The following is a 22,154-nucleotide window of genomic DNA, read 5'->3' as shown; positions in this document are numbered from 1 at the left end:
ACCAAACAATGCATAAAAATAATCTATGTATATTTAATGCAAGCATAACTAATACATGCATTGCTAATACAAGCACTACTAATATACTCTATTTAGCATTATTTTTATACGCTCTACCAAACGACCCCTTAAAGAGTAAGAAGAAGAAGAGTAGAAGATTAGAAATTTTATGTGGTTGATAAATGAGAGGAAATCCCTCTATTTATAGCAAACAAAGAGTAGTATGAACATGTGCTAATTGTGCCTAATTTGAAAAGTCAGGACCCTTCGAAAAAGTAACCATCCTTTGGAAGAGTCGCAACTTATCAAAAAAATCACAACTATTTGAAAAAGTTACAAATCATCAGTAACGTCACAATCCTTTGTAAAAGTCACAACTTATCGAAAATATCACAACTCATCAAAATAGTTACACCTTCAAAAAAATCACAACTCATTGAAAAAGTCGCAACCTTTCAAGAGAAGAAGATGTTGGATGTTGTAGTGGAGAATAATTTGATTTCTATGGTGATGATTTTTTACCTTTCACCTTAACTCTTAACCTAAATTTATTTTACTTTTTCCACGGTGAAATTGTTTTTCCACGACACAAAACTTTGAACAAAAGAGAAAAGCGTATGTAGACACCGTCAGAAATTAGTGTGTGTTTCACTAACCATTGAGTGATATTCAGGTAAGAACCTCACGCTCTCAATAGTTTGGATATGAAACTCAAAAAATTGAGATAGGTGTGTTTTTTACCCTGAAGGGCCCGAATTTTAATAAAAAGTTCAAGTACATATGACCTGAAGATTTCAGATGCCAACTGTATTTTTGCATGTTCACAGGGTTGCCAGTTAGATGTTAGAATTAACGAGTCTCAGATGTACAAGAAAGCATTAAACTCAGAATTAAAAATCAATAGTATCACAGTGAATCAGTATCAAAGCATGAGAAGTGACAGAGGGATAGAAATCCAATAGCAGAAAGATTACATTTCTGGGACTAAAAAATACTGATACAAGTGAACCACCTCTTAGAGTACAGGAAAACAATGGTCATACACAGGTCATGCTACATATAAAACGTTCAAAAAGACATGTATATACATGGAGATATAATGACCTGGTTGCATTAAAAAATGAAAGCCACACAGACGATCCAACAGCAAACGAGCGAGTACTCACATGTGCTGGTATTCGGGATTAAATGCAAGACCCTCCCTGTAAATCAGCTCTTTCATTTGTTCCTCGGTAAGGGCATGCTGTTCAAAATCGAAGCTAAAAGGAGTCATGCAAACAGGCTCGTCACTAATATCATGAAGCGATGTTAGGTAAGGGTGTGCAAGCGCGCCTTCAACTGAAACAAGAAACAGAATGTATAATTTAGGAATCAGTATATAGCAAGATGTAGGATGTTAAAGGATGCAAATATGGAGATTAGATTTCAGTGTCTTTTGACAAGTGCCAAGGATAAAATATATTATACAACAAAAGTGTGAAGACCAAACAATGGAGGTTATCCATAACATCTGTCCAATCATGCTGCAAAACACTTGAAGCTCTACCAGTGTACTTTTAATCATAGCTCAAGACTTTCGACCAAGGAAACCAGACAATACCCACAGAACGAAATAGTAGCACTTCCCCCAGGCTAGCTCTTGCATTTACCCCATCTTTAGTCCACAAAAGAAGAACGTACAATTCTAGGTTTAACTAGTCTCCTTTCTTAGTTCATGCAGGAAATCTTACTGAAACTCTACAGAAATTCCTTTTCTTTTATCAAGTGGAAACTCTATGAAGTCGCAGCCAATATTTAGGCCTATGCTAGGATGAGGTTCATCAAAACCTTCAATACAGAAGGCGCTTTAAGATTTTAATCATACTAAGCTAGAGTACTGCTGGCCAGGATTGAAATATGGGTTTCATGCTTTAGCTTTTGAGTTATTGTATTGTTGTAATTTGTAAGCAAGGTCAAGTGATAAGATCCATCCACCCCCAAAGAATGCAAGCTTTAATAGTTCTTCATTAGTATAATACAATAGCATAACTGTGAGCCATCCAATGGTGATGCCACCCCAATATTGTCCGCCCTTCATTTATTTGTTTTTTGCCCTTTTTTTAACCATAGAGTGAGTTGATGCTACATTCAAGCATGTTTCAACCCCACTTTCACCCAATACAGCCTTTATTCCATACCTGGGTGATTCGTTAAAACCCTAGTTGGTGGGCTGGCCTTTCCTTGGCAGATTTTTGTCCAACCCATGAATCAGTGGCCATTCAGTTTCAATAACTCACAGTCGAAAGAGTATAAACCTAAGTTATTGTTAATGAAGATGTGGCCATAGAGTTACTAATAAAATAAAGAGGTGGGCGTAATGAATTGAGACAAGATAAAGGTACACACTACAAACAGAAAAAGCCTAGTTCCTATTGAACAGCTTATTTTTCAATACCCTAGGTAGGACAAACATTTATTCACAAAACAAGCATGTTATCAATAAACACCACATATCATATGACAATTATCAGCCATACTAGTTTCTAATTTTAGAGAAAATAATTCATTTTTGGCTATAGATCAGTTTTTCTTTTCGTTCCTACCTACAAGGATCTAATCATATGATTAACAAAAAGCCCAAAATTGCCATCAAACTATAAGAAATGGCCTGCCACTCGTTAATAGTTGGGCATAAAAGTGCCCCCCTGTGACATAATTGGCATGTTCATGCCACTTACCACCAACAGCCCTCACATCTGGTCTTATCAGCCAAATTCTTGATTTTAAAATACTTAATTTTCCCCATGTCCTCCAGTTAAACCACCCACATCACCTAACTCGTTGCATCTTTTAACCCATTCCCTTTTATTTTTTAACCCGTCCCACATCCACATTATCACCCACATCACCTAACTCATTCAATCTATTGCAACCCATTCCCTTCCCCTCAATTCCCTTATTTGAACAAGTCATGCCAATTTGAAGAAGATGAAACAGCCAATTTCATCACTTCCAAAAATGGATAATGATCCTTTGTTTTCAGTTATTCAGATTCAAGTTGTGGTGCATTTTCATCTTCTTTTGAAGCTGAGTGTTTTAACTCAGCCAAAATCTCCGAAGACTAAATCAGTTAACCAGAAGTAGGAAAAGGGAAAAACATGGATGCATTGAATTGTTTTTGCTTGACGACTATCAAAATTAAAGAATAGGGAAACCTGACGACTGTCAAAATTAAAAATAGGGCAGGGTTTTGAAGATTTATGCCAATTATAAGAAGATGAAACAACCAATTTCACCAGGTTGGCATCCTTAAGTTTCCATTCTTTTACAAATGGAAATGGGAAAAAATCAAAGACCTCGAGTTCGAATGAGATGAGATTTGAAGATGGAATTTTTATTGAGAAAAGTTCAAAAACAACTTGTTCTTGAGCTTCTTGGGATTTTGAAGACATGGGATTTGGGTCAGTTTGAATGAGGAGAACAGATTAGGAGTTTGGGTAAAAAGAAATTTGTGTTGGGTTATAACGCGGGGGGTTAAAAATAAAGGGAATAGGTTAAAATAGATGGAATGGGTTAGGTGAAGTGGGTGGTTTAATTGGATGACACATGGAAAATATGACGTTTTAAAATGAAGAATTTGGTTGATAAAACCAAATGTGAGGGTTGTTAGTGGTTAGTGCCATGAACATGCCAAATGTGTCACGACGGGGGATTTTTATGCCCAACTATTAACGAGTGTCATGGAAAGGTCTTTTTTGATAATTCCATGGCATATTTGAGCTATTATCCTGAACAAAATAGCAGTTGCAATTTCTCACACCTAGATACTTTGTGCAGAAATGCTATGGCTTCCTAAAGAGCAGTGGTTGTATCGTACAAATGATATTATAAACTAGAAAAATTACTTATATTATGGTTACGAGACGACAAAAACTTACCTCCATCTCAGTTATGACAGAAAAAATTTGTTCCATCAACTTATACTTAATCTCCACACATCTCTGTACTGATCATGCTAATTTTTTTTGAGATGGTAACAATTTCAATATCGTTTATAGGACCAAAGAAATATAACCTAAGCAAAAACTATCTCCTTCATTACCGAGACTCTAGGACTTCTAGTAGACACTGTCATTTGAGTATTCTTGTTTACACCAGAAATGGAATAGAAAAATTCAACTCATTTTTATTTTCTGAATAGAGTTGTTCTTTGCTTCAAAACATCTCAAGTTCCTCGCTCCATATAGTCCACCAAGTGCAGCCTGGGACTATGCTCCATGTTCTTTGCTGATCAGGTGATCCTGCCCTCCAGCTTGACAGCAGGTCCAAACCATTTCTTGGCATTACCCAACTCATATCTGACATCTGAGTTGCTCGGACTCTCCAAAAATGTTGCCTCACCCGTGTTGGATCCTCCAAAAATGCACTACTTTTTGAAGGATCCAACACGCACCTGATGACATTTTTGAAGAGTCCGAGCAACATAGTCTGACATAGCCAAAAAGATGTTCCATGATTGTGTTGTCACTTAGCAGTGTAGGAAAAGACCATTTGATTCTACATTTTTCACGCATAGAGCAGAGTTGTATAACCGTCCTCTACAACTTTTTTTTTTAAGGTAAAGGTAACTAACCGTCCTCTACAAGTTTTCCTGGGTCAAGCAAGCGTCTTTGGTAACCAACCACACAAAACATGATACTTTGTATGGGCTCTTGACCTTCTATTATATGTTTCAAAGGCGGAGGGCCACACCTCAATTTGGTTGTCAATGTGGTTCAGCACCTGATAGGATGAATTGAAAGAAAAGTTGCCAGAGTTGTGCCCTAACCACCATAGGCTATCTTGATCCTGGGGTAACCTCTGTGAACAGGTGGGTTGTGTTAGATTCTACATGTTGCCCACATAAATGACAAATAGAGCAGAGTTGTATACCCCTCCTCTCAGATTTTCCTGGGTCAAACAAGTCTCCTTTATAACCAAACAGAAAACATGATACTATGATGGGATATTGATTTTCCATAAATCTTTTTAAGGCCACAACTCATTTTGTTGTCAATGTGGTTCAGCATTTGAAAGGATGATTTAACAGAAAAATTTCCAGAGACATGGACTAACCACCATAGCCTATCTTGATCCTGATTTACCCCTGTGAACTGCTGGATTGAGTTCTGGAATTCAGCGAAACGTGCAATCTGTCAATCATTCAAAAGTCTACTGGAACTGAGATTCCAACCTTGTGCAGTCCATACTTCATCAATAGTAGCCTTTTCTTGTTGGCTCAAGGTGTGTATATCAGGGAATACGTGCCTTAAAATGCTCTGCCCCATACAATCCCATCTAACCTTCTGAATGGAATTATTAGGACCCTTGTAAATATATATTATTTTTTTTCTCTTCTTTTGTTCCCCTCTGTTTGCAGGTCACCAGCATCTCCTTAATGCTGAAGAATACACCATTACCATTTTCAAAAAAAAAAATAAAATGCTCTGCCCCAAGGTTGTCTTCAAATTTGAAGAATGAATTTGGAAGTTCCAGTTCCACAACTCAGAGAAATTGGACTATGATCTGAAAGTTACAAATTATAGATGGTTCACGGGTTCAATTGGAAAATGACTTAGTTGAGGTGCCTGAAAGGAAAAACTCAAGTTCAGAGGCCTGTTTATGTATTCTGCCTAATATTTATCTTCATGGTTCATCCTCGGACATCAAAATCCTCCTAGTTCTGTTCCCATTGACTTTTGGGTTTTATATCAACGATCAGACCTTCAAGTTCATTTAGGCCTTTCTATTTTGGTGTCTCACAAATCTCCGGGATTGGGCTTGTTGTTCTTTCTTCTGCTAGCTATTTTCATGTCATGAAAAGAGCTAAACCCTCCTTTTCACATCTTTGAAAATCTACACCAAACAGATTGCTCAATTTTATGATGTTCCTGCGCACCATAGAGTCGCATCCCCTTCGACACTGGGGGAATGGACTTCAATAAGTTCTGCATCCTCCACTACACAAGGTTCACCCCAGCTATTTCAATTAATTGCATGTCTACTGCCGCTTGAACCCTTTGGAATTGACAAGCTTCAACCTCATCTTCAACCTTCATGAATTGTTCTTTTTCTTGCAGAAATCTTGGCTCCCATGATTGTTACCTCTCAATAATCTGCTTCTGTATATCAGCAGCATCGATGGTATCAGCCTGGGTGTTTAGGAAGAGAGCATTATTTTCCTGAGAAATTATTGCTTTGTTTCGACATCAAAAGGGTCCTCTGTTAAATATTGGGATCAGTTCTTGGGATTGATAAAACCCAGCCTCTGGTTTTTAAGAACTCTACTCCCACGTGTTTCTACAGTCTCACGTGCCCCAAATTTTAAATTCCCCCTTCCTTTGATGATCCCACACATTCCAAGACCTGCAATATCAAAACAGTCACATCACTCTCTTCTTTATAGGGCATGATAGCCCTATTACCCATCGGTACTGTCATAGCTTCTTCTCCAATCGGAACTTTGGCCCTCATGGTAGCCGGAATTTGGCATCATATCGGAGTATTATAGATGAAGCCATTACTTTCCACCTCCATGTCTTTTAGGATTTCTGATCCATATCCCTTTACTTTGATACGGTCCAGTGTAAATGATTTTTAAGTGTGGTTTCTTTCTCTGTCTGAATCCATCCTCCATAGGAATCACCAATTTCTTTGAGAATCTTCCGAGATCAAGACTTTTAAGTGTGGTTCCTTGACACCTCTTGTGGCCAGCACCAAACAGTAGGAGCCCACCAGTCTAAGGTCAACTTAAATTTCTTCCATCGCCATTCACCTCTGAGAATATGTTCAGCAGCCTTTCTTATTGGAAGTTCAAACAAAAAGTGAAAGTCATTCATTTCGTATACATCGATCCCGTGTGATGTTTACCCATCTGCAGATATCATTAAGTATTGGTGTTTCCTGTGATGGAGCTTGAACAGATAATCATGCTAATATAGATTATAGGCAACCAATTCCCAGAAACAAATTCACTCTTATTCCACAGAATTACTTTTGTTCCATCCACTCTAACTAAGCAGATTTACGATCTAATTAACATCACTAACAAGTCATAATACGCCTATTAGTTTCCATAGGCCTCCAATGAGGCCATATAAACTTCATGTACTTCCTCCAAAAAAGTAAATTTTCACCACTACATAGCAAGGGGCTACAATAGGTATCTAAACCGAGCACTTGAAAAAATAGATACCTTAATTAATCCCTTGTCAAAAGGCAGAAAAATAAGAACTTCGAATGAAGTAAAATCTGTACTCTTTCCTTTTTCTCAAGGTAAAAAAATTTAATTAAAAATGAATGAAGGTAGTTTTGACCCCTAGCTTCAACAACAAGATAAACACAATTTACAATAATAAATGGCATGCAATGTGATCAGAGGATTGTTAGAGGATTATTGTTATCCATCGAGTAAAATTATGAGAAGGTAAAAATGCCACCACTACATCCAGATAAGAAGATACAGTTCTGGGTGTAATCTCCCACAATTATCATCTGTAGAAACTTCATTGGTCTGACAACTAGATAAAATATAGATACTAGCAGTTCCAATTCATGAAAAAATACATACTAGCAAACGTACGCACAAGTATTCTTCTATGCATTAAGGGAAAATTTTAACACAGATAGATAAATGAATAGCGCAGCTAGCAAAGAAGCATTTCAGGGGTTCCTCACCAGTAAGTCTCCTTCTGGGATCAAATGTCAACATTTTCTCAACAAGATCAATAGCAGCAGGGTTTACATGTGGAAATTTTTCAACAAATGATTGTCGACGGTAAAGAGGAAGTTGTCTGATGTACCGCTTTGCATTCTCATTCAAAAACTCCATTTCAGCCTCAGACGGGGTGCCAATCAACTGCAAGGAATTCCCTCATAAGAAATAACTTAAGTATGAATAATCACATCTGATCTTAAATTTAAGAGTGGTTCTCGGTCATTGCAGCAAGGATTATGAAATTAATAATATAAATACTGAATGATTAATCTAGGAGTCGAATCATGTTTCCAATAATTGGAGAGGTCTCATCATTTAGTAACTCCATTTTGGCCTCAGAAGGAGCTAATCAACTGCAAATAGTTCCCACTTCCCACATTAAAATAAATAAACACAAACAATAATGTGAAGCTAGTATAAGACAGTGCTCTGGGACATTGCAAGGTGGATAAATCAAAAAAATTAAAAATGATGATTAATCCAAAAAACAAATCATTCGGTCAATACATGGAGAGGGGAGAGAGGGTAGCAAGGTTAATTCATTGCATCGTGATCCACATTTGGAGAAAACACTCAATGTATCCATATCCATTCTTCGAAGAAAAATATCCATATCCACTCTTCGAAGAAAATTAACACATCTGATTGCTCCTTATTCTTAATGCTATAGATGAGCAGGCAGTTCAAAATATAAATGCTTGTTCACTCCTGCTTTCCTAGATCTACAACATGATATTTCTCTGTTTCTAGCTAGATTTGCACGTAACTGACAACTAACCATAAACACTGAAAAGGTGACACAGGAAAAAGGCAAAGAGGTATATGAAGCATATAAAAGTAAATCTTTTGAGGGGAAGACTGGATACGGTTTGATGTTAATTTTGACAAAAAAGATACCTCCATAAGCAGACGTAGCTGGTGTACATGATCTCTACCAGGAAACAGAGGCTTTCTGTCCATCAGTTCCATGAAAATGCAACCAACTGACCAGACATCAATAGCTGCAGTATAGTCAGAAGAATTTAACAACAGCTCTGGAGGTCGGTACCATCTTGTCACAACATATTCAGTCATAAAGTCAGTTTCAGAAGTGACACGAGCTAGCCCAAAATCACATATCTTTAAATCACAATTGGCATTCAAGAGGAGATTGCTAGGCTTCAAGTCCCTATGCAAAACATTTGCAGAATGTATGTATTTCAACCCACGGAGGATCTGATACAAGAAATACTGCACCAAAAACATAAAACTAGTTAGTATACAGATGAATTCTGGCAGAATAATGCACCATAACATATATTTATGTATGTATAAAGCAACACTGACTATTATAGAGATATAATGATAAGAAACAGAGACAAGTAATTTATAGAGTCTGTGTAAGAAGAATATTAGACAGGTGAAATTAGGTACCAAGTAAATATGACTTCTAGCACAATCTTTGTTTTGATGAATAGATTGTTACCTTTATAAGAAAATAAAAGAAGAAACACAGACAAGATAATTGACAAATTTCTTCATTACAAATACAGAAAGTAACCATCTGTATTGTTCAGCATACAGAAGATATAGCAATTATAGGCAAGTGTGTGTTCTTGGACAAGGTTTTCACCAAAAACTAAAATAACCAATTTAAGATATAGCACTTAGACCAGATAACACAATGAAATGTGTATTCGTGGATAATGTTTTCATCAAAAACTGCACAAAAATCAATATAAGACGATAAACTTAGTCCATAGTTTCATAACTAAACTCCATTACAGAATTTTCAAATTACCAACCTCATAATATTTTCTTGAAAAATAGTAATTGTACTATTTACATAGCACCAATAAGGTGCTGTCAAAAGTATTTACAAGCCATACACCAAAAGAGAGTTATACATAGTCAAGCATTTAACATGCACATTGTTTTAAGAGTCTTATTGCAATATCGCACGTGTTCCATTATGAAAAATAGAGCTTAGAAATGAAATGACCTGTTATACTCATTCTCTAGCCTCTCACTCTTAACCTAAACTCCTACTCTCTTCAAAAATTTGTCAATGACTCCTTTACTGTGGCAGCCCCCTCTTCTCTTCCAGCTCTATTTCCAGTCTTCCAGAGGTATCTTCTTTTTTTTTGAGTAATTTAATTTATTTATTTTGAAACAGGTAACTCTGTATCTTCCAGCAGTATCTAATCTTACATCTGGAAATAATATAATGTTTTTATGTTGTTTATGCACCAGAATACATCACCGTTACACTTTTTATCAAGATAATACGATAAGTTTATTCTTTACGAGGCAAACCGATACAAAGAATACATCATACAAGAAAAATACAATTATAACAAGTACATAGCATCAAAAACTTGCTGGTGTTTGATAAGCCTCAAAGACTAGTTGTTGATGTTTTCTTTACTGAAAAGTAGTATGATTAGTTCACGAGAACAAACAAATAGAAAATTTCAAATTAATTTAGGAACACTTTGTATGATTTGTATGTTTTGTAAAGAAAGAAAACCTACTATAAATGAGAAAAGGGGAAAATGTACTCTTAACTTGTGATTTAGAGCAGACATACCCCTCGTTAAAAAAGTGGTGCATATATACCCCTGTCACCTAACAAATGGTGCATATTAACCCTTTTTGTTAACAGACCCATATTTACCAAATTAAAAAACAAATTCTAAAACTGGTTTTTAAATTTCAAAAATGCCACATGACTTTTAAAAATATTACCTTCAGAGTTTAAATTTCAAAAATGTAACATTCATAGCCTTGCGAAAGAAGGTTGGAGAGTTGAAAGATTTCAAACATACAAGTCTAATAGGTGGAATGTACAAGATTGTGGCAAAGATACGGGCTGAAAGACTCAAGAAGGTGGTTAACAATTTAGTTAACAAGCATCAGATGACATTTATAAAAGGAAGACAAATCATGGATGCAACCCTAATTTCTAGTGAGTATGTGGACTCAAGACTTAAAGGGGTAGAAACAGGTGCCATGTGTAAGCTAGGCATAGAAAAAGCTTATGATCATGTCGATTGGAGATTCATGTTGAATACTCTCCGACAAATGGGCTTTGATGAGAAATGGATTGATTTTTGCGTTAAATTTCCAGGTTTTCTGTTCTAGTGAATGGTGAACCTGTAGGATTTTTTGGTGCTGAAAGGGGGCTGAGACATGGTTACCCTATGCGTCCTTTCCTGTTTATTCTAGCAATGGAGGGATTTGATAGCATGATGAGTATAGCATTACATAATGATGGATTAAAGGGTTTGAGATAGGAGATAGTAGGGGGCAAAAAAATGGAGGTATGTCACCTACAATATGCAAATGACACAGTGATCTTTTGTGAGCCAAAGGTTGAACAAATAGGTTACATCAGAATGATTTTGACTATTTTTTAAGCTTCTTTTGGTTTGAAAGTTAACTGGGGAAAAACCACTTTGTGGGATAAAGGAGGTGCCAAACATCCAAAATCTTGCAATCATTTTCAAATTTGAAAATATGTCTACTACATACCTTGGTATGCCTCTGGGAAGTGAACACAAAACAAGGGAAATTTGGGATGGAATTTTACAGAAAATAGAAAAGAGGCTGGCTAGGTGGAAGGTACAATACATATCACTGAGAGGGAGAGTCATCCTTATCAACCTATACTTGATGCACTTCATACATATTTAATGTCTTCATTTCTCCTACCTTCCAAAGTTATGAAAACACTGGACAAACTTAGGAAGGATTTCTTGTGGCACAGGTGTAAAGAGGGAAAGGATACAAACTACATCAATTGGCAGACAACAATGCACAGTAGAGAGCAAGCTGGTTTGGGCATCCGAATTCTGAGAGAATAGAACAATAATTTATTGATGAAATAGCTTTGGAGATACAATAAGGAGGAACATGCATTATAGAAGGAGGTGATTAGACACAAGTTTGGTGAACTCAACCGATGATGTACCAATGTGAGCACTAATACTTATGGGGTTGGAGTCTAGAAGACCATTAGTGCTCTATGGCCCAATATAGAAAGGAACTTGCAGAAGAAAGTTGGAGATGGAAAAAAGAGAAATTTTGGAAGAATGCTTGGATGCTTGGAAGGAGGAAAGTTCATTAATGGAGATTACCTATTTATTCTAGGATAAGCTACATAACTACACATACATCACTACCATATATACTATATTTACCTCTAGTTTAAAATAATTACATATATTACCACTTTTAATAATTATATCATATATTTTTAAAAATTTAATCAGATACACTAATCCGTTAAATAAGGAATTGAATAATTATCTACTCCTTAATTTTTTATTTTTTTTTTGATAACCGAAAAATCCGTCTGTGACCCGCCCTTTGGACCAATCACAGCCTTCTAAACTCGGTGGATAATGGGCCCACCCCTCTACGCTTCTCCACTTAAATACCGGGTTTCGCTTTGCATGGTGTGGGGATTGAACCTGCGACCTAAGCCACAAATCCTCCACCTTTTGCCACTTGAGCTAGGCCTTGGGGGCTATCTACTCCTTAATTAATGGTCCATATCCAAATCATCTTCTTCATTTTTCACATATGCCGTTTCCTCCATAAGCCCATCCCTCCTTCTTCCTTAATTCATCTTTTCCCTCTTTCTTCCTTCATCCTCTTAATATATGTTTGCATGTTCAAATCAACATTATACATATAGGTTTGTTTCGATTATTTTATTATTCTCATGTATTTTGATTTTGTATTTGAGTTAGAGTTCATAATGTTCTGAAGTTCAATTTTATAGAATTTTACAAATTAGGTTTTATATTTTTTGATTTTGTTGTTTCTCGGACATTTTAATGGTTGCACATTCCCAAAATCGGATGATTCTCATCAAAGGTACTACACATTAACAATACTATACTAAATCAAACAACTTTTATTTGCTCATTTTCACTCATCAATTTCTCATTGTAGGGATTGACTCTTCATCTGCCAACATTCAAGTCGAGAATAGATCTAAGAATAGGAATGACTCAATCAAGATGAAGAATTACGCCAAGCTTTAATTAAGAGAAAAAAATATACAATTAGATGCACATCAAGTGCAACAATGTTGGATACACATCAGGTGTACATGTATCTAGTTAAGAATTCATGTATCTGAGTTAAGATTATATGCATCTATGAGAACAAATTTCAGATCCTTAAAGAAAGGAAGAATTTTGAATTTTTTAACTTTTTTTTGGATTAATGAAAAGACAAATACTCTACAGTTGTGATTTGTTCCTAAATTCGTATGTTTCAATTACATTTTATATTTAGATACACATAATTATATGTGCGTTTACTATGTATCCGAGATATATGATTTTGAATATAATGTATGAAATTGATAGTTGATACATCGAATTAATAATAGATACATGAAATTAAAATTAGATCATATAAATAGATACATGAAATTGATATTATATCATATAAATAGATACATGAAATTAATACTAGACACATATAACATATACACAAAATTAATATTATATACTTTTATGATACATATGAATGTTCTTGTATGATACTCATGTATCTAAGTGTTTAGTTTGTTGGATACATCATATATTGATAATAGATACATCAAATTAATGGATTTTATTATTTTAAGAGTAATAAAATGAAATTAATCAAATTGCATGACCGAGATATACATGTTTTTGTCTTTTATTAATAATATTAACAAATTTATTATTTCAAATAATAATAAAATGAAATTAATTAAACATAAATACACTCCTTGATTTCCGCCTTATATTAAGGAAATCAGTTACAACCTATTAATTTAAACAAATAAAATATGTATCTCGATTTTAAATTCGGCAGATACATGGATCTCATGGATTTAAACTCATGTATCCTAAATATGAAATATGGTAGAGGAAGTAATAGCTAAAACTATTGGGAATCTAAGTAATTAGGACCTAAACTAATGGGATTTATGTAGTTTGCCCTTTATTCTAAGCAACAAACCAGATGGTACCATTTAATATTTATGATACCTGGAGTGCACAGAGGCTTATCCTTCAGGAGATTGTTAATGACCGAGAGATTTTTGTTTTTTTTTATTTTGATAACCGAGAAATCGGTCTGTGACCCGCCCTTTGGACCAATCACAACCTTCTAAACTCGGTGGATAATGGGCCCTCCCCTCTACCCTTCTCCACTTAAATACCGGACTTTGCTTTGCATGGTGTGGGCTTGAACCTGCAACCTAAGCCACAAATCCTCCACCTTTGTCCACTCGAGCTAGGCCTTGGGGGCAATGACCGGGTAAGTAGGATTGATGATTTTAGTGATTCTACTACTGAACCAGATACATTAAGATGGAAACACAATATTGATGGGAAATTCTCAGTTAAAAGGGTTTATAAAATGAAAGGAAGGGTACAGTATAAAGGGAAACCAAATTTATGGAGAAACTTATGGAAGAGTTCAGCTCCAACCAAGGTAAAATGTTTTACTTGGTTAGTGGTTAAAAGAGCATGCCTGACACATGAAGTTTTGAAGGAAAAGGGGGCCATCATAGTCTCCAGGTGCTTATTACACCATGAGACAGATGAAACAAATAGTCATCTGATTTTACACTGCACTTTTACAGCACAACTTTGGTCTCTATTTCCCAACATAACAAAGACAAATTGGACTATGCCTGAGCATATTATAGATTTGCTTAGCTGCTGGATGAAAAGAGGAGGCAGCAAAAGTTAAAAAAAGTGGTAGAGGATCATACCACAATGCATCTAGTGGACAGTTTGGAGAGAGAAAAATGGGAGGTGTTTTGAAGATAGATCCAATTCCATTCAGAATGTTAAAATGGAATTGTATTTTTTTTACTTTTGGTGTAAAAGAGTAAGTTTAGAGGATATAGGTCATTCTGTAGATTTATGTAGATTTATTAAGATATCTGTAAGTATCTTCTTTTCTATTTGTTTTTTGTTTTTTAGGGATAATTTCAGTGGCCTCCCTTGAGGTGTTGGCTTATAACACATCCCTCCCTTGCGGTATCAAATATTACATATACCTCCCTTTTTTGATAATAAGTGTAACAAAACTGGTTTATAATCTGAAATGGACAATTTACCCCTTCTATGTCTAACATTTATGTCTATTGTGATATAAGTTGGCTTATTTTGTTTGTTATTACTTTTTCCTTCAAAATTACTCCCTATTAGGAAAGATTGATCCTCTATAGTTTTATAATTGATAATTTAAAATCTAATCGACAAAGCAGTAAAGAATCAGTTAGAGTGAAGATATTGAAGTCAAACTCATGATATTGTAGTGTAACTTTACAATATTACAAGAGCAATTTTTTTTTGCTTTTAAGACAATAATCAAAGAGGAAATGATAAGACATAGCTATTACTTTATTCTTTTTATAACATTATCAAATTTTATATTTTCTTTCTTTCCTTCCTGTGATCGGGTTCAAGAAACATAAAATGAAATGTAGCATTTTTGCATCCAGAGAATACTCAATAATAATTTGAATTGACTTAAATTTTCCTTAAAATCTTAAAAGGTATTTAAGTCTGTCATGCAACTATATATATACTATATACTACCTTAAAAGCATGAACTTCCTAACTTGAATGTTATATTACTACAATACCTCCAATTTAAAATACCAATTAGTATATCTTCTATATTTTATATTTTTATTTATTTATATTATATTAAAGCAGACACCTTTTCACATTGAAGGGTTGTGACTTTTCCGATGAGTTGTGACTTTCTTGTAGGGTTGTGACTTTTTCGATAACGCACAATAAGCACATGTTCATACTACTATTGTTGGCTATAAATAGAGAGGTTTTATCTTATTTTTAAACTATGATTTTTCTAAGGTTTCTACTCCTCTTCTTAAAAAACCTCAAGTATGATTTGCAGTCGTTTAGTAAGTTTGAAGTTCAATGGAATTTGAGGTATCACACAAGGGGTTGGTGAACAAATTGTGGCAATCATATTCTCTAAGCACACTAGGTTGCAAACATGGTTAAAAAGATTAGCAAATGTGAAGATGATGAGGTGATATTTAATTTCATGTATTCGGAAGTTGGAACTAACAGTTAAAGATAATTTTTTCTGCAATTTTTTTTTTTTTATGACAGGGGAAACCCGCAACCGCTACTCTTTGGGTGCGCACAGGGTAAAACCCCGCTCCTATGCAATAGCTCGCAAAACACATAGGAGAGGTAACCCGCACTAGGCAAGCCTGGTGCGACGAGCTTGACCCAGAAGGCAAACCCCTTGCTTTCGCTGGCAAGGGGTTTCGAACTTGAGACCTCCAACATGGAAGTCCCAAGCTCAAACCACTGGGCCACCCCGAAGGGTATTTTTTCTGCAATTTTTGGTATGATTTTCTAGAGAATGCTAATAATTTGTTTTCCCAAACAGTATTCTTTACAAAAGTTAATTTTATTTGTTTTCTCTTCTTTATGAATTAACTTGCTATCCTTGCAATATTTTGATTTTTTACCTTTTCATGGGTTCAACTAAAACGGTGGTTTCTACTTATTCATCCACTCACTATCTTGATCCAACCATACTAAAAGAAGATACTAAAAGAAACCTTTTTCTCCCCAAATTCAGATTTTAACCTCCAAAACATAAAGGACATTCTTACATTTATAATTTGAAAGCAATTTTTAGACGTTAGTGTTTTGAAATGACAATAAATATCAGTCCAATAGGCTAAATATTCATCAATTCGCACTTGTATTTTCCTCCTACAGTTTTCATCACATACATATTTCAATATTATGTATATCATTTTAAAATATTAATACTAATTAGCATGAGATACAAGTGTGCACCACCTTATAACGAGGGATATATCCACTCTAAATCACATAGTTAAAGGATATATTTCCCCCATTTCCCTCTATAAATCTTGGGTAGACCAACCAAGAGATCAGATTAGCATATGTTTTCATTTCACACATTTTTTGGATGCACCTTGTGGTGAATTAACATAATTTTAAATTCATTTTTAATCATACATTTATATCGTAATTTTTTCATATGAGCGCCAATTCATTCTTTTTGGGGTGTATAAAGCCACGGAGTGATTCAAGCATCCAGGGATAGTAGGAATGAGGAAGGAGATTACAAGGTGGGGAATCGAACTCTCACCAAAAAGATGAGCGTCTAGGTAGTCAATCAACCAACTAGACTAGTAAGATTCCCTGTCGGTGAATTACTAAAATGATATTTGACTTGTCACCAAACAAAAAGAATATCCCATGATCAGCACTTACAAATTTTCTTATGTCCACTATATCCCAGTGTAGTCAAAGGCGCGCTTAAGCCCGGAAGCGAGGCTCAAAACGTGCTAAGCGCTTCGCCTCACTTTATGAGCACTTAAGTGTCATCCTCAAGGTTCTAAGGCAACCTTTTCCTTGCCAATGAGCCTCTTCTGAAGAAGTGACACTAAACAATTGATATTTCACTTTATCATAAAAAAAATTTCAATTTCTTTGGTCATATATTTGTCATTCATGTTTATAATTATTAGTCTTTGACTAAAACATATATATTTGTATTTTTTCCTCCCTTTGCACCTTTTTTCATTAAAGCCCACGCTTTATTTGCGCTTAAAGCCCCAACAGACCTTAGAGCTTTTTTAAGTTTTTCACCTTTTATAACACTGCTATATCCAATAGCTTCACCTAATAATCAATTATACAACAGTTGAGCATTTTTCTTTCACCTCATCACTCTAGCATTTGACTTATCTTTTAACATATACTTCCACTAACTATGTTACTTACACCCTGTTTTATCTTATTTCAACATTCTTAACACTCAAACTTTTCCTAGCTTTAAAAGGGTAGCAACTTTACAAAAAAACTCATGAAAATGATGTTATGATCTCAGTCCTTATCCCTACGTGATGCATACTCTGAATGCTAAAAGAAATAAAATTTTCCTTACTTTATCCATAAACAAAAAATATGTCCCCATCCAAATAAAAACGAAAAACGGAATAATACTAAGCAAAAAGAAAAATAGAAAAGCACACAAGGGTGTGACCTAGTGGTCAATAAAGCGGATTGAGCACCCTGAGGTCTCAAGTTGAACCTAGCAGAGACAAAACACTAGGTGATTTCTTTCCAGTTGTTCTAGCCTTGATGGACAGAATTACCTGATAGATGTTGTTGGTGGGAGGTGAAAGATATCCCGTGAAATTAGTCAAGTGCAAGCTAACCTGGACACCATGTTTATTAAATAATAGAAAATGATCAAGAACAACACATTGTTGTGTCAAATTGTCTATGATTAACCATTACCACCATTCACTTGACGATCCTAGCTGGATACACTAGATTTCTAGTCACTAAGGTTCACCCTAAAAATGACAACAAAGAGCAGTCATAAACATTGAAGATCTCCTAGCTTTGGAAGAGTATTGGCTTACAAAGATTGACATTTCCACAATATCGTTATGATCAAATAATGGGACTTACCGGAAAGCGTTCTTGCCTCTATCATTAGCTCGAGTAGTCCCCATTTCTAGTGTTTTAGTCTATGTTGCGCGGACTCTTCATTTTTACAGGTGAACCCGTTTCGACGCGACACTGGTGTGGGAGCGGGTGCGGGGTTGCGTGTCGGATTCGGTCAATCCGATCCGGACACTTTGACCAGAGCCGAGAAAATATTTGGGGAAAAAGAGATCAGTTTCCGGCGACGTCTTCAGAGAGGAGGCGGAGCTATTTTTTATGATAAAGCTTGAAAAAGTAAAGAGGATGAAGCTTGAAAAAGTACATGAAACTTGAAAAAGTACAGAGAAGAAAGAGGAGTTTTTTCTTTGAAAAAGTACAGGAAGTACAGAGCTTTTTTATCTTTCTTGAAAAAGTACAGAGTCTTTTCAGTTTTTCTTGAAAAAGAACTCCTAGAGACGAAGGGTTTCTCGGAAAAAGTGTGTCCATTTTTATAAAATAAATTATACTCTTAATGTTTATTATATTCTCTCTCTTCTTTAACAGTTACACTCCTTTTATTTTGTATGCAATTGTACCAAAATATGCAATTACTCGTATATATTTCACAACTTTTTTTAGTGATATTTTATGCAGTTGTTTAGTACTTGGTACGTATGGTATAATTCAATTATATTATAATTATATTATAACTATATTTTTATAATATTGAAAAATTTTAGCCATATCCCCGCACCTGTATCCATACTCAGATTCGCACCCCCAAATCTTAAAATTTAGATTTTGCCGAATCCGACTCTCGGATTCGCATCCGTCTCGGATACCCGCACCCGAGTCCGAGCAACTTAGGTTTTAGTCACCTTTCGATGGTTTCCTTAATTATGTGAGGGATTGCCCTATTGAGTAATGGGAAGCGGGCTAGTCCCCGAAAATGCCCTGTCTATAAGTTCCTTTGTTGTTGGGGAAAATAAAGAAAGAGACTTTTTTTTCGCTTCGAAATTTGTTTTTTCTTCCATGCTTTCTGTTGGTCAACAACTAAAGTGCTCTATACTTCTTCGTGGAGAAGATAATATGATCTAATGTACTTATCCAAGCAAGGAAAAAGATGAGCATACTACCTACGTAAAGAGGAGGAAGAAAAACACAAACAACATACTGCTGGAATTAGATTGTTTGTGGTTGACCATTGCTACCAATTTTCATTTGATAAGTCTTAGTGGACATAGTAGATTTGTAGTCACTAATGTGCACCATAATATGACAATGAAGAGACCTCCTAAACATTTCAAGTTTTTCCTAGCTTTAGAAGGGTATTGATTTCTCAAAAATAAAGATGATAATGCAATCTATGTCCTTATCTAAATAAGAAGGGAAAAACCATATTACCAATCAAATGAAAAAAAAATTATGAACAGCATATTGATGAAAGCAAATTGTCTATTATTGAACATTACTACCACTTTCCACTTGATATAAATAAATACAGTAGAATTGTGTATCCAATGAAGTTCATCTTAGAGACTATAACAAAGAAATATAGAAGTGGAAAGGGCATGGGTTTTCATTCATACACTTCAGCACTCAAAAAGAGGATGAACATCATTTCCACTGAATGAGAGAATGTTAATTGCTGATGTTTCATGTTAAAACAATGTAACCATGCACCAGGATTATGGATCATTACGACTTTGGACAACAATATACTACATGGTTTAAAGGAAAATTTTATCAAAACAATATACTACAAGTGAAAGCTGTTAAAATGATACCGACAGAATAGTGCTTAATCCCAACAATACAAGAATCGGTATATGATTTGAGCAACTTCAACACAAATTTGAAAAGAACTTGTCACATTAACCAATCAAATTTTAATCAAGAACAAGAACCACTTTTACAAGCTTCTAAATAATTGGATAGTCCCATATCGGTAATGCTCTAAATGGAATGTAGAGAGAATAAAATTATCCTAATAAGAACCTGGCAATGTTCTTCTGATAATCCTTGATTAGAGCGAATAATTTGATGGAGATCAGTGTCCATAAGCTCATATGCAATATAGACATCATTAAATGCTTCTCTTTGAGGTGGTGGAATTATATCTCTTATCGCAACAATCTGCAAGGCAAGATGCTGAATTAGCCTCACATTTTCTCTTATACACCACACATGATCTAACGTTTCTTTCTTTTTGTGAAGCATCCATCTCCCATTGTAAAATCTGAGAAGCTCCTTCAATTACTTGAAAATATATATTCTCTTTGTTTCAATTTATTTGCCTAGTTTTGACTTGACACAGAGTTGAAGAAAGCCAAGAAGACAATTAAATCTTATGGTCTTAAACTAAAGATATGTATAATATACCAAAATGCCCTTTAATCCTATAGTGTTAAACATGTTATGTGCAAACTTGGAATTAAGGAGTTGCCAATAATAGAAAGAGTCATTCCCTGTTTGCACTTTAGACATAGTTACTCTCCAATATCATTCAGCTGAAAAAGGGAGGGAAAAAACCCAAGACTTTGTGTGGGGCGATACTAGCTACAAGACATTACTCAATCTTTATGTTTTGAAGAAGAGAAAGAAACCAGTATAAGAAAGTAGAAGAGTTGGTTGATTTCCTCGGTGCCTTGTAAAGTCTAGATTTGAATTTCACTCCCTTGTAACATGTTTTTGATGGTGATCAGCATTCCTAATGTTGACAAATACAACAGTACTAATTCTCAAAAAAAAAAGAGACCATTTATCATTCATTCTCTCCATAGTAAGTCAAAATGTAGCATTGCTTCATTATTATTTAAGTAGTTCATTAACTTGATAGCAGTGAACCAAGTGAATACATTCAACATCTCTACTGTTCCAATTTTATCGCATGAGACAATTGAATAATTCCAAAAATCACTCTTTATTCCATTGGATTGAAAGACAACATAACACAAGCATATATCTCCACAGCTATTCCACAAATTTAAATTTGATCCAACAAGTAAATTATATAGAAAACCAAAAAAAAAAAAAAACACTCACTAACATTTTCATGATCCATATGTCGAAGAAGCTTGATCTCACGCAAAGTTCTCTTGGCATCAATTTTGTTATCAAAAGCATTCGCAATTTTCTTTATTGCAACATGTTCATTTGTCTCCGAATTCAAAGCAGAACTATCATAAAAACATGTCTCATCAATCCAAATTCCACATAAATTTTAACAAGAGCAAGTCAGTTATTAAGGAAAAAGCAAGAAAATTTACCAAACAATACCATAAGCTCCTTTACCGATTGGCATAATTGGAGGCTTATACTTTGCAGTAACTTCAAATATATTACCAAAAATGTTGTATTGAATAAACCGGCCACCGTGACTCAACGTCGCAGGAATGTTCTCCATTCCGGCCATCGGCAGCGGCGGCGTAGCTGGTTGCTGTCCCGCCGCCGCATCCGACATCACCGTGTCCGTTTGCGGAGCTGAACCATCCATTTTTACCGTAAATAGTAAACCCTAGAATCAAATTTGCCGTCTTTTTTCCTATTTAAGTCCTTTTAGCTCTTTCTGTTTGTGTGTGAAAAAATGTGTGTTCTGGAGAAAGTGAAGTTTGGGGTCAAGCAGATCTGAATCGTGAAAGATGAAGAAAGGAAATGCTGTTTGTTGTTTTGCTTTTTGTCTTTGTCAATTAAACTAATTGAAAAAAATTAAATTAAATTAAATTAAATTATTTTTAAATATAAAAACATATTATATTATAATATTCAATAAAATAGTCAACTCGTCATAATTCATTAAAAAAAGAAAATTTGTAACACTATAATTATCAAGCAAGATATATTTATTTTGAATATTAAGATTATTATCTTTTTTGGTGAGTGTAACATTTTATTACAAAAATTAAATATTTAGAGCTTTCTTTGTGTTGTTTTCCGGAATCGCGTCGGGAAGTCCCAGGGATAAATCACTTTCTAAC

The 22,154-nt window shown here is 34.9% G+C and overlaps 1 protein-coding gene across 1 annotated transcript; it reads right to left on the bottom strand.

Moving 5' to 3' along the window:
* Positions 1 to 866: 866 nt before the first annotated feature.
* LOC125841810 (mitogen-activated protein kinase homolog NTF4) lies at positions 867 to 21,842 on the bottom strand. The gene is made up of 6 exons (XM_049520982.1): positions 21,447 to 21,842; positions 21,227 to 21,356; positions 20,176 to 20,313; positions 8,633 to 8,965; positions 7,696 to 7,876; positions 867 to 1,338 (listed from the first exon to the last, which is right to left on the bottom strand). Exons 1-6 carry the CDS (start codon positions 21,671 to 21,673, stop codon positions 1,163 to 1,165), a joined length of 1,185 nt encoding a protein of 394 aa, XP_049376939.1. The 5' UTR covers positions 21,674 to 21,842; the 3' UTR covers positions 867 to 1,162.
* Positions 21,843 to 22,154: the final 312 nt, after the last annotated feature.

Source organism: Solanum stenotomum, chromosome 10, assembly GCF_019186545.1.
Source record: "Solanum stenotomum isolate F172 chromosome 10, ASM1918654v1, whole genome shotgun sequence".
In the NCBI taxonomy this organism is placed as follows: domain Eukaryota; kingdom Viridiplantae; phylum Streptophyta; class Magnoliopsida; order Solanales; family Solanaceae; genus Solanum; species Solanum stenotomum.
The sequence above is the reverse complement of the archived record's forward strand: the minus strand, read 5'-3'. Positions and strand labels throughout refer to the sequence as shown.